This window comes from Ursus maritimus, unplaced genomic scaffold, assembly GCF_017311325.1.
Source record: "Ursus maritimus isolate PB19 unplaced genomic scaffold, ASM1731132v1 scaffold_32, whole genome shotgun sequence".
NCBI classification, from domain to species: domain Eukaryota; kingdom Metazoa; phylum Chordata; class Mammalia; order Carnivora; family Ursidae; genus Ursus; species Ursus maritimus.
The window spans coordinates 10679202-10700210 of record NW_024425786.1 but is presented as its reverse complement, the minus strand read 5'-3'; the positions used below and the strand labels follow the sequence as shown (position 1 = coordinate 10700210).

The 21009-nt window shown below is 55.4% G+C and overlaps 1 protein-coding gene across 1 annotated transcript in view; it reads right to left on the bottom strand.

Annotated features, from left to right (window-relative positions):
- The window catches only part of KAZN (kazrin, periplakin interacting protein), a 97730-nt gene that overhangs the window by 69940 nt on the left and 6781 nt on the right, over positions 1-21009 (bottom strand). Inside the window, exon 2 of the mRNA XM_040645802.1 lies at positions 4491-4682. Within this exon, the coding sequence (XP_040501736.1) occupies positions 4491-4682 (192 nt within the window). The remainder of the gene's footprint in view (positions 1-4490; positions 4683-21009) is intronic.

The window sequence follows — 21009 nt, the reverse complement described above, 5'->3', positions numbered from 1 at the left end:
CGAGAATTTCAGCAGACTCGATGGGCAACCACGACCTCGAACAGCTTCTCAAGACTCAAGGACTTTTCTGATGCGCCGCGTGGTGATGTGAACAGATGGGACGTTCTGATCGTGGCTCGGGAGGCACGTCATCATTGGGAAGACCAGCATCACTCAGGCGACCGCTGGTGGGTGCTGAAGAACTCATGTGTGGTACAGCAGCCCTCAGAGTGCAAACGAGACCGGCGGCTTTGTCCGCTGTTAACAGAGCACAAAACCCTCGCGGGATAAAGTGTGCGATACTACCCTGCAGCACATCTCTAAGAAACTACCATTTGGTGAGTTTTCGGATGCCAACAAAGAAAAATACCCACAATTATCCAACAAGGCAATTAATACACTCCTCCCCTTTTCCACCTCCTTATCTGTGTGATGCCAGATTTTCAACCCAAACTGTCGTTTGTCAATCACGGTGGCCTGACTGTAGGAGCAGATATGAGAATTTAGCGGTCTTCCGTAAAGTCAGACATGGAAAAGCCTTTGCAAAAATGTAAAACAACGCTCTCCTCACTCAGATCTTTTTGTTTGGGAAAATAGACTTATTTTTCATTAGAGTTTTTTTTATTTATGTTAACGTGCAATGGGTTTATTGCTGCTGTTTAAAAATAAATTACTGAGGATTTAAATAGGTTTTTGGCTTTAATCTCTAGAATAGTAAATACCTACAGAACTAAGCCACATAAACAAGAACTCTTTGGGTCCTCAATTTTGTAAGAGTGTAAAGTGCTCTGGAGACCAGACAGATGGAGAAATGCTCTCTTAAAAAAATAAAACAGATTTACGAACACAGATCTTCAGTGGAGTGATACATAACGGCAAAGCCAAAAAGAGTGGAAACAACTTAAGTGTCTAATAATCAGAAAGCGGCTAAATAAATTAGGGTGCCTCCATTTGCTAGAACGTTATGTAGTCATTAAAAATTATGCTTTCAGAGAGCATTTATTGCGAGAAAATGCTCAGCACACTCGTCACGCCGTTAAAAAAAGGGCAGAAGCAAATGTTCCCGATCATGTTTCTGTAATGCCTTGATTCTCGAGGGGGATCAGGGGAACTGAGGGGGGCTGAGGAAATCGACAGACTCTCCAGAGGGGTCCCATGGGCTCCATGCTCCCCACCACGTGCAGAGCTGGAGGGACTCCGTTACATTTAAACACACATGACACCTTTCTTTCTTGAACAATCCTTCCCAACTTCTGCCTTTCCACTCATGACGAGACCGAACTCCTAAACCTAGCATTCCAGACTCATCCCCAAAGAAACAGAGGAATCTTCTACACCCTGTTCTCCCCAAATGGGATTCTTGTCTTTGCTTTGACACTGGAAGCCGGGGCTGATGTTCCTGGTGTTTGCTTGAGTTCCTGAACCTCTCCCGTTCTGGACAACTCTGGTCTCATCCCACCTCCAACCAAAGACAGGGGCAGGTAGGTAGGGAACCGCCAGGGAGGGAATCTTTGGGGGCTTCGCGTTTTCCCACCGCAGGGACGCCGGCTGTTAACAAGGGTCACCCAACATCTGCCACTTACTTGGTTTGCACATTTATTCTCATTCTCCTCATTACAGGCATATAAATCCCTTTTCACGGCCCAGCCTCCTTCTGCCCACATCTGTCTGCAACTGACTCACCACGTGCTGTGGCTGGGAGGAAGCATCTCATTTATGACTTTGCAGAATGACAGACAGGACGCTTGGGCTGGCTGAAGGTGCCCACTGCTTTTTGGGAACACTGCTACCCTGCTTGGATAGGCTGAGGGGCTCTAAGGCCTGGGCCACCCCCCAATGGGAAATCAGGAGACCAACATCTCCAGGCAGACCTGAGGAGGTGTGCCAAGCCCTCTCATCTGATAATCACTAAGTATTTGCACTAATAGTACTAGGCACTGGGCCAAGCACTTTATATCTCATTTAATCCTGATGACAGCCCTCTGAAGTAGCTGTTATTGGCCCCAGTTGTAAGAGAAACAGCTTTGTTATTGTTATCCTCAGCAAGAGAACGATAGAGTTCAGAGAGGTTAAGGAATTTGCCCGAGGTCACACAGCTAGTAAGTGGGAGAGCAGGGATTCCAGCCCAGTTCTGGCTCCAGAGTCTGCTGTCCACACTACTGAGCTCGGGTGGCCTCCCGTCTCTCCCGTCCATGCCGGCGGAATCCCCAGAGGGAAGACGAGGTGTGTTCATGTGGTGGAGAAAGCTGCTGACTCTGCTGGCTATTAGCTCTGTAACCTTGACCAAGTTCCTCAACTGCCCTGAACCTCATTCAGGTGACTTCATCTGGGCAAGGGGGTTAATCCTGGTAGGACCGGGGTGATTGACAGATCCGGGGCTGGCACACAGTAGGTACTCAATAATGTTTCCTATCATAAATACTGACAGTCCTTATGTTGAGGTTGTTGTTTACAAAGGAGCTGCCCCATCCAGCAGATCTCTGTGTCCCTGGGTGACCTTTGGTGACAGATAAGGCCCCTTACAGCACAGAGCTAGGAAAATATGTCTGCCCAGCTCTGTGTCCTGTGGGCCGAGGGGAGAAGGACGCACATCGTAACAGCCGGCTCTCTGCCCCCACGGACATCACCGCAATGAATTCACCACCACTGTCCCATCACTCGGACCAGGCCGCTGAGGTCTGCAGAGGGTGGGCAGTCTGTCCCAGGAGCTGGGGGGCGGTGGCGTCAGTGAGCTTCCACTGAGCCCCCTGTCCATTCCTTTGGTCCCAGAAACAGCTTAGAGAGGTTCTGCTTCCCCTTCCAGGTCCAGAAGGGCGGATGGGGGTGAGGATTCTTTCCCTGCGTAAGAACAGGGAAGGCAGGCTTCCCTGTCCCTGGGATAAATACTGGCACAGGTGGTTGAGACCGCTTCTGAGGCAGTCCCAACTCTCCGCAGGGTCATACAGCTTAGGGAGACCAGAGGACATCAGCTCGCACAGCCCCGGGCCCGGCGGCGCTGCCTCGGGGAGATTCCCGTGGCTTGTGGCTTGAGTCTCCATCCGGAGGGAGCAGGGGATGTCAGGAGGCCTCTGGAAGCTGGGAAGCTTGCACAGAACTGCCTAGACTCCCGGGCGGTTGCACGGAGAGGAGAGTGTGCGTGGCACAGTGACGTCCCAACCACACGGCATCGGCTGGACCACGGCACGTACCACCCGCCCGCTCCGGCCTGAAGACACCGCTGTCTGAGCGGCCCCACTGGAAACAAAACCCCAACAGGAAAGGGTGCTCCTCATAGCTGGACCAGGACACCCAGCGAGAAATTTTAGGTCCCAGCTCTCCCCGCAGGCCGGCACGGCCCAACCACCAAGCTCTTGCCAAGAGGAATCTTTGGCTCTCGATTTTGGCTCTTTCCCTGGATGTCCCCAGGCCGAGGGGAGCAGAGATACCCATCAACCTGAAATGCTCCTCCTGATGGTGACAGGAGACAGAGACAACTTCTTTAAGCCGCTCTGTTTTGGAGTCTTTTTCTGACAGCAGCCTGAAATCAACCTAAGTAAGAAATCCGCTTTGGCTTCCAAAATGAAGTTTCCAGAGTATTTATCGTTCTAGGAAATATAAGTGGAAAGCAGGTTGCCAAGTTTTATTGCCTTTTTCTTTTCCCCAGGAGTATCAAAGGCAGTAAGGGGGCCTCAAGACAATGTTTTGTATCAGAGTTTTCTAAACACTGTTAAAGGAGGATTCCCCCAACCTTTCTTGAACTATCTTTCGAGACCCCTCCCAAAGCCCACGGCAGGTGGCTCCCAGGAGAGATGGGTTCAGCCGCCGGTGGCCCAGGCCAGCTGTAAGGAAGGCCGGCTGCACACGTGGGCCCACTGACTGCATTTCCTCCAGCAGTTTCTGGCGGCAGACACACCGGCCACGTGGAGGTTATGCGTGGCCCAGCTCCGTGAGAGAGCACCTGGGCTCCCATACCACTTCCTCCCCCGTCTTCTCGGAGGGGACACTGGACACTGTGCTTCTCAGAGGGGAGCTCCTCCAGGCCAACCACAGGAGAGGGGGCCCGAGCCCTCCCCGGAGAGACCACTACACTGAACAAGAGTGGCGTGTGGTGAAGGGACGCTTCCTCCCGCAAAGAATTCAGTGCCTCCACACGGTCCTGTGACAGGACGTGTTCAAGGACCTTGACAGCGCTGAGAGAGAGGAGCCCAGCGGCGGGACCAGCAGCCTGGTTTAGCAGAGACGCCCACCTGCCATTCATGCCTCAGAGAGAGGCGACCCTGCATGACCATGATGGAAAGCATGTGTTGGTCACAGGGACGCGGGAACGATATGAGCTTCCAACACTGCAAGAGGCAGAATTCTACTGAGGAAGGGACAGGGCAGCCTCAGCTGAGGGTCTAGGCACCGGGAGACCCCCATGTCCATGCCACTCCCCCTGCAGAGGCAGGACCCTGGTTCCTCGGCGCCCCTGTGGCCCAAGCCTGGGCCCCAGGCGAGGGAAGGGAGGAAACTGCCACCAACCAGTCACTTACCCTGCAAGGCTTCTTTGGCTCTGGCTAGCTCCTGCTCCTTCTGGGCCAGCTGGACCCTGAGCTCGGTGGCCGAGAGGACCTCGGAGGACTTGCCGCCCTGGGACTCCTCCAGGTCCTTCGTCAACATCTCCTTCATCTGGCGGAGAAGGTGGACTTCCTCCTGGAGCCGAGACACTTCTTCCCGCAGGAGCACTAGGGGAGAAGGGCACACGGTTAGGGGAAGGGGACGCTGGCTCCTGCTCGCTCACTTTTTCTGGGGACAGTTCTAAGGTGCTTTGGCTTGTCCTGTTTGCTCTGCATTCGAGGCCCTTCCTACATGTGGGTTGGGAGAAAAACTCCCGAAGTCGCCGAGTTGGGTTTTAGATGCACTATCTGATTTCATCCTGCAAAAACCTTCTGAGGCGGCTACCATCGTCGCCCCCATTTCACAGATGAGGAAGTTGAGGCTCGGCGAGATTACATCGTAAATAGTAAGCGGGTAGCAGAGCTGGGATTTGTACCCAGACTTGGCCAACTCCAGAGCCTGAGCTCCCAGTCTGACACTCAGGAAAGAGTCCCCAAAAGGCACACTCGACACGTGTCACGGAACACGGAGACCTGAGGAACCCAGCACCACGCCGAGACAGGACTTGGGCATCCACACGTGAACATGCAGGACAACGGGGTCAAGTGAGCAGTAACGATGGTGACACCATGGACAGAGGTTCCCACACCACTTAAACCCGACCCTATGTTCTTGAGGGCCCAGGGATGAGGCCGAGGAGGATGCGGCCTCCCTCTGGGTCTGGGGGCCTTGGGAAGGTACCGAGGAGGTGCGCCATCGCCCACCACCCCCAGGAGTCTGTAGGCCAGCTCAGTCCTGCAGAACGACTGATACACCTGAGCCAGGGGGCGCCTGGGTGGCTCAGTCGTTAAGGGTCTGCCTTTGGCTCAGGGCGTGATCCCAGGTCCCTGGGATTGAGCCCAGCATCAGGCTCCTCTGCTGGGAGCCTGCTTCTTCCTCTCCCACTCCCCCTGCCTGTGTTCCCTCTCTGGCTGGCTGTCTCTGTCAAATAAATAAATAAAATCTTTAAAAAAAAAAAACAAACACCTGAGCCAGGTCTGGTCACCTGAGCCACAAAAGACACGGAGCTGCAGAAGGTGCTAGAGGTGGGGGTCAAGCAGCCTCATTAGGCCAGATATACCTCTGCTAGAGCGTTTATAGAGCAGACTCGTGGTCAGGACACTCACCTCATTGGTTGGAGGAGATTCGAAATTATTCTCTGAAGCAGGCCCTTGACAACATGGCCTCTGCTTCATCGCTAAACTCACGCATTGCTCTCCCTCCCGCCACACTGGTCTCTCTCTTCACGACACACCAAGCTCTTTTCGGCTTCAGGGCCTTTGCCCTCGCTGTGCCCTGCACCTCGAACACCCTTTCCTTGTTCTTCCTGTGGCTGCTTCCTCACTGGGCCCTTCAGCCCACGCCACCTCCTCAGAGAGGCCTTCTCTCACCACCGTGTCTCATCCTGTCACAGGAGCTGGGGATCAGCCCTTCCCTTGGGGGTCACGGCTGTGCCACAGCCTTAGAGACACCAGCTGTCTGGTTTGGTTCCCTCGCTGACCAGGCATGTGGCCGTGAGCACGTCCCTTACCCTTTGAGGCTCAGATGCCCCCAAACGGGTCTAACCCTCATCGGACTGTGCGGCTCCGACAAGACTTAGGAAGCAGCCCCCTGTCAGACAGGCCTGTGCAGGAGGTCCCCAAGGTCCACAGGAGCGCTCGGCAGCGAGGCCGCCGTTTCCCGGGACGCCCTCCCTCGGAAGCACTCCGCCCTGCGCTGTCAAGGCGAGCAAGGCAGAGTCAGGTCCAGGGCGCGGGGCAGGCCGAGCAGAAGCAGAGCTAAGGCCTCAAGGACTTGCAGTCCCTCCAGCGCCACAGGCCTGGCGAAGAGGCAGTTTTGACTTTGACCCGTCCCTTGCCCCCCTCTCATCACCTTCTCTGAGGCCTCCCGGGTTCAGCTGTCATGGATGCGAGGGGAGGTGTCCCTGCCCTCCCGGCGCCTCCTTTGCCCACCTCCGGTCTCCCCACAGAAGCCTGAGGGCCCCCCTGAAATGCCAAGCTCAGTAGCTCACTCCCTGCTGAAAACCCTCCCGGGCTGCCGTCCCAGAGCCGCCAGGCAGCAGCCTCGCCGGCCCTCTCGGACCTCCTTCCAGCCCCGAAGGCGTAGATGCATCCTGCCTCCGGGCCGCGGGGACGGCTTCCTCCCCTCCTCACAGCCCCGCTGTCACCCCCTCAAGAGACCTACAGCAGCCCCCACCTGACAACCTGAGCAAAACCCCTACGTGGTGGGAAGCCCACCTGTACCGTGTCTGCGCGCCCAGCGGGCACACCTCCCTGCAGGCAGGCCCGGTCACACTGTCCCGTCCCTCTTGCTGTGGGGTCTGAGGTGCCCTGAACAGTGTGTGATGACACACGGACAGCTGAGCCGACTCCCTCCACCCATCTCTCCAGCCAACAAGAACTTATGGGCATTTTCCCCATGGCAGACACCCCACCAGGCACTGGGGACCCTTGGGTGAGTGTCGCAGACAGGTCCCATCCTCAAGCTGGCACATTCCCAGATCCCACCGTGAACATGGGCCTAAGGACCCCAAAGCTGCACTCTGGGAAGGCAGGCCACGCAAGGGAGTGCCTGGCTGCTCTCACATTAAGGGGCTCAAGTACAGGCTGGGAACTGCCCAACTCTCAGCAAAACTGGAAAGCAGGAGGTTGACTGTGGCTGCTCGCCCCCTCACTCCAGTCAAACATGTGCAGGCTGCCTGCACTGCAGCCCAGCATAGAGTGTTCAGAAAGGACGAGGGAGCAACACCCTTGGCCTCAAGAAGTCTCCAGTGAGCAGAAGCAGCACAAACAAGTAAGCATAACACAGAGAGAGCACTGCATGGGCTTGGGGGCAGAAGGATATTTGAAATAGGCCTTAGAAGATGTAGGGGGTGGTAAGCAGACGAAAGAGCAGAGCAAAGGCTAGGAGGCTGGAAAGCCAGAGGCCCCTGGATCAATGAGTGGAGAGAGTGACTGAGTACGAGGTGAGAAAGCAGGAGGAAGCCTGGAGAGGTATGCCAGGGTCAGATTATATAAGGTCTTAACCCTCACCACCTCTCTACGACCCCAGCCCTGCCTGGCCATCTTCTAGCAGTACTGAAGACTCTGGAATTGTCATTCTTGCTCCCTGCCATAGACTGGATGTTTGTGTCTCCCCAGAATTCACGGTGAACCCTAATCTGGGATGGTATTTGCAGGTGCAGCCTTTGGGAGGTGATGAGGTCAAAAGGGTGGGGCCCTCATGAGTGGGATTTGCGCCCTGATAAGAGAGACCCCAGAGAGCTTCCTTGTCCCTTCTATCACTTGAAGACACAGCGAAAAGACAGCTGTCTACACACCAGGAAGAGGGTCCTCACCAGACTCTGGACCTTGGACTTCCGGCCTCCAGAATTTCGAGGAACACATGTCTGTTGTTCACGAGCCGCTCAGTCTATTGCATTTTTGTTAGGAGCCAGAATAGACTGATCCGCTCTTTCGTCAGTTCTCCCAGGGTCGGTCCCCACTCAACTGTCACCAAAGTCTACTTCACAATAAGGTATGAGTGATTGCTAATGTATCCTCATTTATATTTCCATTATCACACAGCTGGAGACAAGTTGGTTTGTATTTGTTTGTTTAGGGATGTGACTTCTGGGCTTCCTTAGACCGTCCTGAAGGAGCCAGTAAGCTTGTCTACGACGTCTATGCAGATGGCAGAGAATTTCAAGACGCCTGGCTTCGAATCCTGTCCTGGCCAGGGCCCGGCTGTGACCGTGAGCGAGCCCCATCATCTCTCTGGGTCTCAGGTATCACATATGCTACACGGGGATCATGCTACCTGTTGAGGACTGCCAGAGCTAGGGAGGAAAAAAAAAAAAGCGCAAAGCCCCTCCCCCCCAGATGCATAGTTAAATTTGAATTTCAGATAAACGAATATTCTTTCGGATAAGCATGCCCTAGATATTACATGGGACATAACCTAAAATTTATTCGTTGCTTCTCTGACATTCAAATGTCCCTGGGTGTGCTGTGTTTTATCCAGCAACACTACTCCCATCCCACGGGGATTCTGGCACAATGATATGGGACAGTCACGAGAAAGGGCTTTGCCAGAGCACCTCAGAGGAGGGAGGTGGTAAAGGCAAAGAACAGTCTGGCCCAGCCTTCTCTGCACCCCTGCGATTAGATGAGAGCAGAGCACAAGATGGGATCGGGTGGCCCTGTCCTTGGCTAACAGTGGCGAAGGCGGATTCTTCCCGCGCTCACCTTTCTAACAGGTGTACCTGACACCTAGGCCCCGCCCCTCACCTCAGACCCCGAAGCAGCAGGAGGGCGGGACGGAGGTGCGGCACCTGCAGGAGCCAAGTTGTAGGAGACCAGGCTGGAAAAACAACTTTATGGAAAGAGAGAGGCTTGTCGGAGCTTACTAACTGCACCTGCCCTGGCTGGGTGTCTAAACCCAGATCTCGCACACCCTGGGGATCCTTCCAGAGACAGAGACTCGGCACAACCCTGGGACGGCAATCACAGACAGACGCACAAGACTGAGCCCATTTATGGGCGGACGGGCACTTCCCCTCTCTGGGCCTCAGATGCCACACCTATAAAATGGAGGTGAAGGGAATAAAGGAGACAGACGTGTAACACACTTACACATGCTCGGCAGTGAGCATCGTGTGTGTGGGCCACTGGACCCACAACTCCCTTTCCACTCTGTGCAGAGGGGACTGGCCACGTTGCTCAGTGAAGAAGCTGGAGTTGGAAGATCTGGGCTTGTGCCTCAGGGGAACTGCTGTGTGACCTTGGGCAAGTTGGTGTTCCTCTCTGGGCCTTCCAACTCTTCATGAATCTGGAGGACTATTACTGATTGTGCATTTCTTCCCTGGGCGGGAACAGGGTCCCTACTCTGGTCTACAGCTGTCATGCAGCTCAGGAAGCCAGAGGCTGGTCACAGGTAGCGAAGTAAGCGTAAATTAATTAAAACGAACAACTCAGTTCCTCAGTTACACTGGCCATGTTTCAAGTACCTGTGGATAGCCAGTGGCCAGTGTTGGACACTGCATAGAGACCACTCCCACCATGCATAGAGTTCTCCTGCTCAGTGCTGGCCTGCAGGGCACAAGACACAGAAAGAAAAGGGGGAAAGTGGAATTTATTAAGTGCCTGGTCCAGCACAGGCCCACAGACACCCCGACAGAAGGAGCCTTTGGCCAGTCTCAGGAGAGCTGCTGAGCAAGAAGCCACTATTTCTGAAGAAACCATCCTGGCCCTTGCCCAAGGGTAGAAAAAGGGAAGATAACTGTGTACCCTTCTGCCAACGCTGGGCAACCCCACTGCCCTCGGACCTCAGGGCAGGGACTTGGGTAGTGGTTAAAAAGGGCTGGTGCCGGAAATGCCACAGACTCAACAGAACTCTCTGGGCCAAGGAAGCCAGAAGTAAGCGTTGCCTGGGAGACAGAGGCTCTCCTGACCCAGGGGAAGCTGCCGTTACCAGGGTGCTACCCTGGGAGGGGGTCATACCCACTCAAAGGTGGCACAGGGAGCCAGGGCAGACCCTGCCCTTCTCTGTCTAGCACACCTCCTTTTGTTTGCAAGAGCAAACACTTCTCAGCCTCCCTTGCAGCTAGGGTTGTCCAGGTGACTCGGTTCTGGTGAGCAAGATGTCAGAGAAAGCCCCTGAGGTGGCCTGTCCTTTAAGAAAAAAGGGCTTTGCCCCTTCTCTGCCTTCTTGCCTGGAAAGTGGACTTGTGGCTGGAGCTGCAGCAGCTACCTTGTAACAAGGAGGCAATGTGCACAGGACCAAAACGCTCCAAGAGGGGAGAACGACCATGGGGCCCGGACAGCACAGCTCAGCCCTGCCCCTGTATCGAGACCTAGAGCAGCACCAGCTGGGCAGGGCTGCCTGGGGCAGGAGAGCCTCTGACTTCCCTGCTGAATCACCACATCACCAAATCAAACCACTGTGGCCCACGCTGCAGGCTGAGTCTGAGCTCAGGCAGCTGCTAAGGACTCAGCTGTGGCATCGGGGGGAGAGGGGATGTGGAGAAATAACACAGCACAGGAGGGAGGTGGCGGCTCCTGGCCCTGGGGAAGAGCCTCAGTTGTGACAAGCCTCTTCCAGGCTTAATTTTTGTGAGCTCACAAGGTCAGGGGCAGGAGAGGAAGGAGGGAAAGAAGTTCTTTTCTGTGACTGGAGGGCATACCCCAGAACTGCCTGAACTGGGCTACAGGGGACCAAGCACCAGCAAGGTCTCCTGGTGAGCTGCACGTTTACAAGCCCAGCCCTCCCGAGTCAAAGGTCTAAATAAAAATAGCATTATAATTACTGTGCATCACAGCAGCGATTATTCCTTTCCTAACGCTCCTTGTGCTCCAGGCTCTATTGTATTTAACGTGGCTTAACTAGTACCTGGCGAAGTAGGTCCTATTATCACCATCCCATTTTACAGATGGGGACATTGAGTTCCAGGAGTTAGGTGATCTGGCTAGCATCACGCAGAGTTGAGAGCAGAGCCAGGGTTTGAACCGGGTGGTCCAGCTCCAGCACCCACATTGCTGTAACTCCTACACTGTCTTACCTTGCAGGACAGGGTGACAAAGTCTGTGGGTGACAGCGCGGGAGCCAAGGCCCAAGCAGACTCGCCTCGGTGGATGACGGTGGAGACAAATGTGCCCCCAGCAGGGTATGAGCTTGTTCTTACTTCCCACGGTGGAGTCAGGTGACACTGACCCAGACACTCCGTGCATGGTGCTTCTGTCCCTGCACCAGGGGACCCGTCCCCATGGAGCCGCTGGAGAAAGACGTGGACACGGAGGTGGCCTGTCCGTTTCCACAAGAGCAGGGGCTCTGTTCTGCTCACACCCGACATCCAGCACCTAGCCCGGTGCAGGGCTCTTGGAAGAAAGGTGCTGAGTGCAGTGCCGAGGAAGAGGTAAGACGGGCAGGTCAGGGGTCACCCAACCTGGGCTCAGCCCTGGCTTCCCCCCTTCCTAGCTTTTTGACCTTTGAATAAGTGACTTCTGAGCTTATCTGAAAATGGAGTCAAGACCAGTCTCCCAGGCCTGTGGTAAACATTAAACAAAGCAATCATCTAAGTGGAAACATTCCGGAAGATTCTAAATGGGGGTCATATGTAGCTTGTCATGATCATTCTTTTTTTTTTTTTTTAAGATTTATTTATTTATTTATGTGACAGAGAGAGACAGCCAGCGAGAGAGGGAACACAAGCAGGGGGAGTGGGAGAGGAAGAAGCAGGCTCATAGCGGAGGAGCCTGATGTGGGGCTCGATCCCGTAACGCCGGGATCACGCCCTGAGCCGAAGGCAGACGCTTAATGACTGCGCCACCCAGGCGCCCCTGTCATGATCATTCTTACAGAAGAGGGTAAACTTCTCTGAGGTCCCAAAGGCAGGCTTTGGCCTGGATAACCGCTGAGGCCTGGCCCGTGGGCCCCCCAGCCTGGCAGAGGGGGCTAGACAGCAGAGAAGGCTGAGTCCCCGGTCTGGGCGGGGAGGGAAGGCAGAAAAGGGCAGGGGATCTGGGTGGAGGCTGGGCTGCGTGAAGTGAGTCCAGCCTAGAAGGGGCCGTCCCTGGTGGCCCCTGGGTGGACACCTTGATAAGCAGCCAAGCACGCACCTGCCAAAACTCGCCAAACTCAAACTATTCACTTAACACCTGTGCCTTTCACTGGATGCAAATTACACCTCAAGAAAAAAAAAATCCAAATACAGCAGTAACGTATTTTATATTTTCCACTAAAAACTCATTTTTATAGTCCTTGCCCCCAAACCCGGAGAGAGAGCCCCCCAGTCCCATGCGGTCCAGCAGACCTCAGTGAAGGGGAGCAGAGGTCCAAACCCTGCCGATCTGGAAGGCTCTGTGGCTGACCTCTATTCCCTGATGTGAGGCCTGTGTCCCAGGGAACACCAGGGCGCTCACTCGAGCTAAACACATTCCATGGGAGAAGTCAAATGCCAGGAGAACGCTCCCATACTGCCCCTGGCCAAGTGGAGGTCACTTCGAGATGACACACGGTGTGCTTAGCACCGCACAGTCCCCTTCCGGTCCAAACACCCTTGCTCGCAGACACAGTGGCTGACGGCACTGCCGTCTTCTGAGCACCTGCTTGTGTGCTGGGTGCCACACGCTGGATTACAGGCTGTATCTCCCTGGTTCCTCGCAGCACCGTGAGCAGGGCTGTGGTGTCCCCGCTTGGGGATGGGAGACAGGGGGGTGTGTGGGGTCAGGCCCAGGCCGGTGGGCTCTGAAGCCACGTGCCCTGGAGTGGCCCAGCAGCGCCTGTCAGGTTGGGAATGCTTAGTCCCTGCTGGGCCTGGGGCTGCTGCTCTTAGGGTGGGGCTTATTCTAAAAATTAGCAGTAGGACTGTCCTTAGACGATTAAAACATGAAGACAACTATAATGATTCCTATGGGCAAATCACCGAGAGACTGGGGGCTCTCAGGACCCAAGGCTGAAGAGTAACAGGACCAAATGCATGAATGCATCCAAAGAAGCCCAGAGCAGTGGCAGAGGGGAATCCTGAAAAGGCAGAGCCCACCGCCCAGGGTGGTGGGGATGGGGGGTCTTCACCAACGGTCTAATCGCACCTCCTCTGTGCTCCTGCCTTTCTGCTGGGGGAAGCGCACGGCAAGGAAGGGGTGTGTCCAGCTGCAGGGCTGTCTTCCCCGTCTTCTGGAATTCCCTCATCATCACTATCACCGTGAGAACAGATGCCTTTCTGAGCCGCTCATGCATGCCAGAAAGGTTCGAAGTCTTCACACACACTAATTCTCAATCCTCACAACCACCCTGGGGGATATACCCATTTTACAGAAACTGAGGCACAGAGAGAAGAGAGATCATGCAGTCGAGCCCAGGTGGCCTGGCTGCAGAGCCTTCGCCTGTGGCCAGAGTTGTATTACACCCCTTCTCCTGCGGGCATAGGCTGCAAGTTGCCCCCCAAGGAAGGCATGAGCCTGGTGTTTCACAGTTGTGCACCTGGCCCTCCAGTCCTCCTGGGTAGTGACCACTGTTTGCATCCTGTCCCCATCCTGAAAGGGCCAAGATCGCAGAGCCTCAGCCTCTGGGTGAAGCCGATCCAACTTCCGAGTGGGGCCGGGAGCCCTCGATTCGGTCAGCCCAGGGCAGCCGGTGGTGGTGGCGAAAGCAGCAACGTAACCCTTGGTTGCATACCCAACCCCAAAGGGTCCTTAACGCTCTGTAAATGACCGGACTGCCACAGGGAAACCTGGCTGGTTGGTCTTGAACATAATGGTTTGCCTCTGGGAAGAGAAATCTTGGAAGGGCAGTTGCCTGGGAAGGGCAGCTTCAGGGGTGTGCCTCTGACGGCCACCCTGGGCCTCTGGGACTGGTGAAGGGAGCCTGGGCAGCATGTCCCTCTGCTTGGTTGGCTCCTTCAGCCGAGCCCAGGCTCCCTTCCTGCCTGGTCCCTGCAGTAGGCACTGTAGACAGCCCTCTTGTACGACTTCTGTCCCTGTTCACCCTGCAGACTCCCCTGCCCCGCCCCCCCGGTCCCTCTTGCTCATGGAGACGGACCCTCTAGTCCAGAAACAGGCCCAGGGGTACGCAGGCAAGAGCTGGGACTACGGTTTGCTGGAGACTTCCGTGTTCTCTGGGCCTTTGTCATATGATCCTGACACGTAAAGCCTTGGGGATGACCGGGATGCAAGACTGCACTCGCCAAATACGACGAGATTCTCAAATATCGCCCTGCCACTCACTTCTCAACAGTATTACTCCCCAGGCCACGCCCGGGCCTGAGACAGCCACCTGGCAATCCCTACTCCAGGTGGGGGGAGGGGGCACGGCAGGCACCCAGGTGACACAGCCTTCGTCTTTTTCTCAGATTTCACAGTGATTGTTTTCTCCTTTAGGTACTGTTTAATCTGTGCCGTAGAGGCTGTCAGGGCAGCTGCTGGCCCAGAAACACACATTTTAGCCACACTCTCCTCGGGCCCGACTGCCAAACTAATCTTCCTGCGTGGCCTTGCAGCCCACGGGCCACAGTTCCCACGGGAGCGCTCTCTATCCCAGAAATCTGACTCTCTCCAGGGACATGGGGTCTGCAGCCGCCTGTCACCTCTCCCCAAGCACTGACTCCGCAATGATTGTGTGCCAGGCACCAGCGATGGAGACCAGGTCACAGGCTCAAGATGGACAGTCACATAGTCAGAAGCAGGGACAGCCCGGGGAAGTGGAGGGGTCACAACCCTCAGGCACAGTTGCCTCGTTCTCAGGCAGAACTCAGCACGAGCATTGGCGGTGCAGAACGCGCTCCCTGAGGGCGGCTGGGCCTGATCCCTATAATACGCCACGTGAGGTCCTCGCCTCCTGTGTCCACTGCACTGCAAGCCCAGAAAGCCTTTCTCAGCCGGTGGCTTGATGCTGTCGGAGCACTGACAGCCAGGAGGAACCCCATGGGCCTCCGGGATCCGCAAAAATCATTCAGCAAGTTATTCTAGCTCCAGGAGGGATGTGAGCCTCCCAGTACACCATCTGGCTAGGAGTGGGAGAGGCAGGCATTCTCCTGCCACCTGGGTGGCCACAGTCCCTGACGGGTAGTGGCAGCAGGGACTGCTCAGTCCCAAAGCCCGTCCAGGTCTCCTCGGTGGCCTCCAGCAGCCTGCTGCTATCTGCTTGCTGGGCAGGAGGGGCGGGAGAAGAGAGGGCCGGCCTCTCCCCAGGGCCTGGCCACTGGCTCTGGTGGGCTGACCAAAGGATACCCTTTGGTGCAAGGAGGCATCTTAGCACGCTCGTCAAGCTCAGCCACAGTTACCACTTCCTCTGGAATGCGGGCTCATCCTGCCTTTTCCAAGTTCCTCGTGATACCCTCCTGGATTGGGCTGCAGACATTTCCATTCCGCTAACATCTACACCCCCTTCTTCCTCCGCATCTTTTTGACACAGCGTTTCCATCGGCCTTTGGAGAGTCAGTCTTAAGGCCTGTGGTTCAGAGCTGAAAATGTGACCCAGTCCGGCCAATCAGAGCCCTGAATTGTGCCGGCCACTGTGATTGGCTCAGGAGAGGGGCACATGACCCGAGCCAGTCCAATCACAGTCAGTGTCTGGCCTATGCATCCTTCCTCAACGATAAGCCTGAGGATAGAGCCTGAAGATGCTGGCAGCTGTCTGGCCTGGTGGGTGGGGGGTGCCAACAAGATAAAGACTGGGTTCAGATAACATCCGTGTCCTGGACCACACCACACCTGAAGCCAGGATTTCCCCTGGACATGAGCAAATACATTTTTAAGCCAGTTTGAGTTGGGTTTTCTTTCTTTCTTTTTTTTTTTTTTTTAAAGATTTTATTTATTTATTCGACAGAGATAGAGACAGCCAGCGAGAGACGGAACACAAGCAGGGGGAGTGGGAGAGGAAGAAGCAGGCTCCCAGCAGAGGAGCCTGATGTGGGGCTCGATCCCAGAATGCCAGGATCACGCCCTGAGCCGAAGGCAGACGCTTAACCGCTGTGCCACCCAGGCGCCCCTGAGTTGGGTTTTCTATCCCATCTAACTGGATAAGAATTCTGGTAAACTGCTTTTGTGAGAGATGGTTTTCTGGGCACCCAGCATTCCCACAAACCTAAAGGCCATCTGCTTCCTTTCAGGAACTGGATGGGCAGGATAGATACTGGAATTCACCTGCACAAAACCAGTGAGCACCTACCCCCATGGGAACTTCAAGTCTAGCTTACCTTTGCAGCGAACAGTCCCTCTGGCTTAAACCCGGGAAGGCACACATTTTCAAGTTCTGCCTCAAGGCCATGTCCAGACTTTTCCTGCCCAAATCAGCCTTTCTCCTTCTATCCCACCTGGAGGGGTCCGTGAGGACCAACCCCACAGCCACTGGGTCTCCTTCCTTCGCCCGAGGGTTCCAGCTCCCGTCCGGGTGCTGACTATGTACCTGGCCCACCAAATTCTCTACCAAGCCCGTGGGAGCCGTGCTAGCATGCTCCTCATTTCACACTGGCAGAGACAGAGGCCAGGCCAGGTGAACTGGCTTGTTCAAGGTCACAGAGCTGGTTCAAGTTCCCAACTCAGAAGTCCGAATGACTGCAAAGCTCCTGTTCTTAACTATGGGGCCAGGCTCCCGGCCCAAATGCCATGCTGTGCGTATTTCTTGAGCTACCTGCCAGAACAAAGAGGCTGACAAACGGGCACAGAGAAGGCATTATGCCTCACTTCGAACTTTGGTAGAAATGTCTGGGTCCCCCATTCTTGGCTCTTGAAACAAGCTTCATCCCTCCTCAAGGCCTGCCTCCTAAAGGAATACACCCAGAAGAGGACGGCAACCGCAGGGCTGGCGTGGCCTTTTTCCCTCTGCCCTCACCTGTGGGACTCGCGCGTCTCATCTCTCCTCCCTCTTCACTACCTCCAGGGGGGAAAAATGACCAAAATGTAAAGGAGAGGGTGTGGTATGGGTTACACGGGTTACACCCACCAACTCAGGACACAGCCCGGCTATGCGGTGAGCACAGAGCTCACTGCAAATTGGGAGGAACCAACCTGACCGAGGCCTTGCTGCTGCTGCAGGGACAGCCCAGCTCTGGCTTTCTTTCCCGTCCCTGAGTCTGAGTCAGCAGCAAAGCACCTGCCTCTCAGTTTCCTTCTCCACCCATTACCAGAATGTACAGGGTAGACAGAAGCTGCCCGTCCTACTGGTCGGGGAGCGGGTTCTCCCAGGTCGAGTTCCTAGTGGGAGAGTTCCCTTCCTAAGACTGGGGGGAAAAAAGCATTTCTATGCCCATTTTATACACAAACTGAGGCCCAGAGGAAGGTGTCTGGAATTCACAACCTTGAATCGTGAGGCCACTGGCTACTATGACCTGGAAACCAAACTGGAAACATGCTTTGGCTCAGTGTGCTCAGCCAGTCTCAGACATCCACTCAGGGGTTAAGCGCACCGAAATGCGGAAGGCATGCGGAAGGCCCCCACAGATGTAAACAATTATGCGGAGGAGAGAAGTGGGCGACCAGGGCCACCGCACAAGGGTGGAGGTCTGAAATCCCTGCATTTTCAGATCCGCGTTGCAAACAGATCCGGGCTTTTAGAAGATTTTAAACCAAGTCCAGACTGTGGCCTAAACAGAGGGTAAACCTGGAGGTCTTCCCATCTCGAAGGTGGCTTCAGCCGGGGAACTAAGATGGGCGTTTCCTGTGATGTATGACATGACCTCTATGTCCCCCAACTTCCTCACCCACAAAAGGGTGGGTGGCCCAGACAGTTAAGAGCGGCGGTCCTGGGACCAGCTGCTGGATCAAATCCTGGCTCTGTCCTTTCGTAGCTGTTTGACCTGCAGGTCACTTCTCTGTTCTCATATGCGGACAGATAAATTAATAGTATGGTGTGACGTTCTATGAGTGAGAGATAAAAAGCTCCAAGAAGGGGCCCAGCACCGCGCAAGCCCTTGGCACACACGGGCAGTCCGCTCTGATGCCATCATAGAGGATGGCTGGCCCCGTGGAGGGGGTGGGAAAGGAACAGGGCATCTTGAGCTCCAGCCGCCTGCGTCCTCCCCGCCCGTCACTTAGTGGGAGGGGCTGGAGGCCATGGAACCTACAAGCACAGCAGGGCAGCACCGAGGAACGGCTCCTGATTATTCTCCAGCCCAACTGAGCAGCTGCTCCAGGAAGAAATAAAATATGCGTTGCATACTTTAAATGTTTCACTTATGAAAACTGGGAGGGCTGCCTTTCTAAATTGTTTAGCAATAAAGTCAGTAACGAGCACCGTTCGCTGCTCTCACACTGGAGCCCCGGTCGAGGAGCCCGCCAGGGGTGGGGAGGGGAGGGCGGGCAGGCCAGCCGCCAGTGTGGAGCCCGCTGGGGCTTCTAGAAGGCGCCATCTGGGATTTTTCAGAGGGGCATTGGGATCACATCCTGGTGTCCTAATGTGAAATTGGATCCTCCCTCTGGAAGCCAAGCCCCGAGCAAGCTTGGGGGCAGAGGGGAGGGCCCTTCCGGCCTGGGACATTTTCCCACACTCCAAGGGCGCCCCGGTTTCCAGCCAATCGAGTTAATTGAAAAATTACCTTGGACTGAGAAAGAGCAGGCCTACACCATAGGGGACTGGTTCACAGGAGGCCCTACACTCGGTCTCCAGCGTGGCTGGACTTCAGCAACCTGCCACTGGAAGGCCAGGCACTGGGCTCAGCGTTCTGGGGACTGGGGGCACTCTCCGTGCCGGGCACAGGTCCGGTGCAACGTCCCAGCAACCTCAGCGGGTGGCAGGATGCCTGCTTTACAGAGGAGGACACTGAAGCAGCAAGGACCTGTCCCAGGGCCCACACCTAGGAAGTGGTGGGCCACTGTCACCGCGTCACCTGGCTTCTCCCTGCAACGTGTCTTCCCAGGATTCTAGTCTTTGATGTGCCACAGGGCCCCCCCAATCCCAAATCCTGACACACATAACTCAAATGCAATGCACACTAGCTAGCGAGGCCGGATGGAGGCCTTCTGCCTGGCCCAGAACAAGATGGCGTTTTCACACAAAGAAGGCCGTGCTTTGGCCTGATGGTGCTGAGCTGAATATAGCGCTTTTAACTTTTCCTTCAAAGTGCTCTCACTTCTGTCATGTTTTTCATCCTAACCTCCTGCGAATATGACAATGGTGGGTTTTACTGTCCTTATTAAGGGCAGTCAACCCAAGGCCTAAGGAACAGCTCCTTGCCTCAGCCAGTTCACCCAGGGAGTCTGGGGTGCATGAGGCCTGGGCCCAGCTCCCCACCTCCCTCAGACCTTCCCCTAGCCCCCTCCTCCCTCCCTCCCTGTGCAGACTCCCGACTCCCTCCCGGGTGCAACCTTGCCTCTCTGGGCCGTTCTATGCACTCCTGTCCTCCTAGCTTGCTCCCCACCCCCTCTATCTGTTTAAAGGGCTGAGGGTACCCACAATCCCAGAGTGGTCCATCCTGTCTCTGAGGCCTTTGTGGAAATGGATACCTAGACTTCAAAGTAGGGGGACCAACAGGGGCTCCCACAACCATGTCCCTCCTCCCATCAGGCTACAACCGTCAGGACTAAAAACGACCAAAACTGATTAGAAAAACACCCCTACTTCACTTGGGGGGTTTCGGCAGTATGGGCTATGAACCAAACGTATAATCAAGGCGGAAAAATGTGGTGCCTTTTGGGGGGAGGGCAACCTCAGGTCCCTCATGCGTTACTGCCACGTCTGTGAACAGAACCTCTTCCTCCACAGGAAAACTCGGGCCAGCACGGAACCCGCATATCTCCTTTCGGTTCTGACAAATTCTTGCTCAGCTGTTTGGGTGGCAGTCAGCTGACAGGCAGTGTGGTCGAAGTGGCCAGACACATCGCAAGGGTGAGGCAGTCTGGGTTTGAGTCCCAGCCCCGCAAGCACTTCCCTGTGCCTCAGTTCCCTCATCTGTAAAATGGGGCGATAGCAGCGCCTGTCTTATCGAGCGCTGTGAGGATGAATGAGTGACGGGGGACTACACGCAAATGCACAGTGCTCGGCGCCGGCCCAATGCAACATTCCTGCCGGGTCTTTCCCTCCCTCCCCCTTCTGGGAGCCGCTGCCTTCTGGTTCTGAGACCAGCCCCTGCCTGGCAGCCTGGTCCTGGATCCCTAGGGGCTTCTCCTGGAAACTCATGACCTGAACCCCCTGCTAGAACATTCTCTGCTGACAGGTCTCCAGAGCTGCGAGCTGAGTGGCCCACGTGATCCTAATCTGTAAGGCCCCGGCACAGGAAGCCCCCTCTCTTTTACCACCAACCACCATCACTTTCTTGTTTATGAACTAAAAAAAAAAAAAAAAGAGATGTAACTCGAACCCCGGCTTTGAGCTGCCGCCATTGCCACCAAACATTTCCCCCCCGCCTGTCTGGCCCACTCCACCAACATTTAGCAAAGGTCAAATGCTGATTCCACCCTGCGTGCTGCCTCTTGGGAGCGCAGAGGAGAAAACTATTCGAGAAATGTAAATTGAAAAAACCCCACGGCTCTCCACCCCCACCTCCCAGCCCCCCTTGCACACATGCTCCCACACACACGCACGGCCCGTACCCAGGCCGGCACAACACGTGACCACATCCCAGCACCTCTTTAAAGAAGGAGGAAAACAAAGAGACGAGGCAGGATTTTCACCAATGGTGACCAACCCCCAGGCTGCTTTCCTTGGAGGAACACAAAGGACCCTGCCCACAAGGAAATCTTGTACAGAACGCCACCCTCCAGGTCTTCCCGGAGCACCTCCTGGCAGGAGCCACGCCTTAGGGATCCCAGCACCTAGCACGGCCCTGAGCCCTGATCAGGGACCTACTGAGCTGAAGCCAGCCCAGGGCACAAGCCCAGGGCAAGGAAGGCCTTAGGTCGGGCGACCCTCTCCCCCCCGCCCCCGCCGGAAAAGGACCTTGCTCTCTTTGGCCAGAGATGCTTTCAAGACCAAGCATGCTTTTCCTTGAAGTCTCCCTCTGCCATA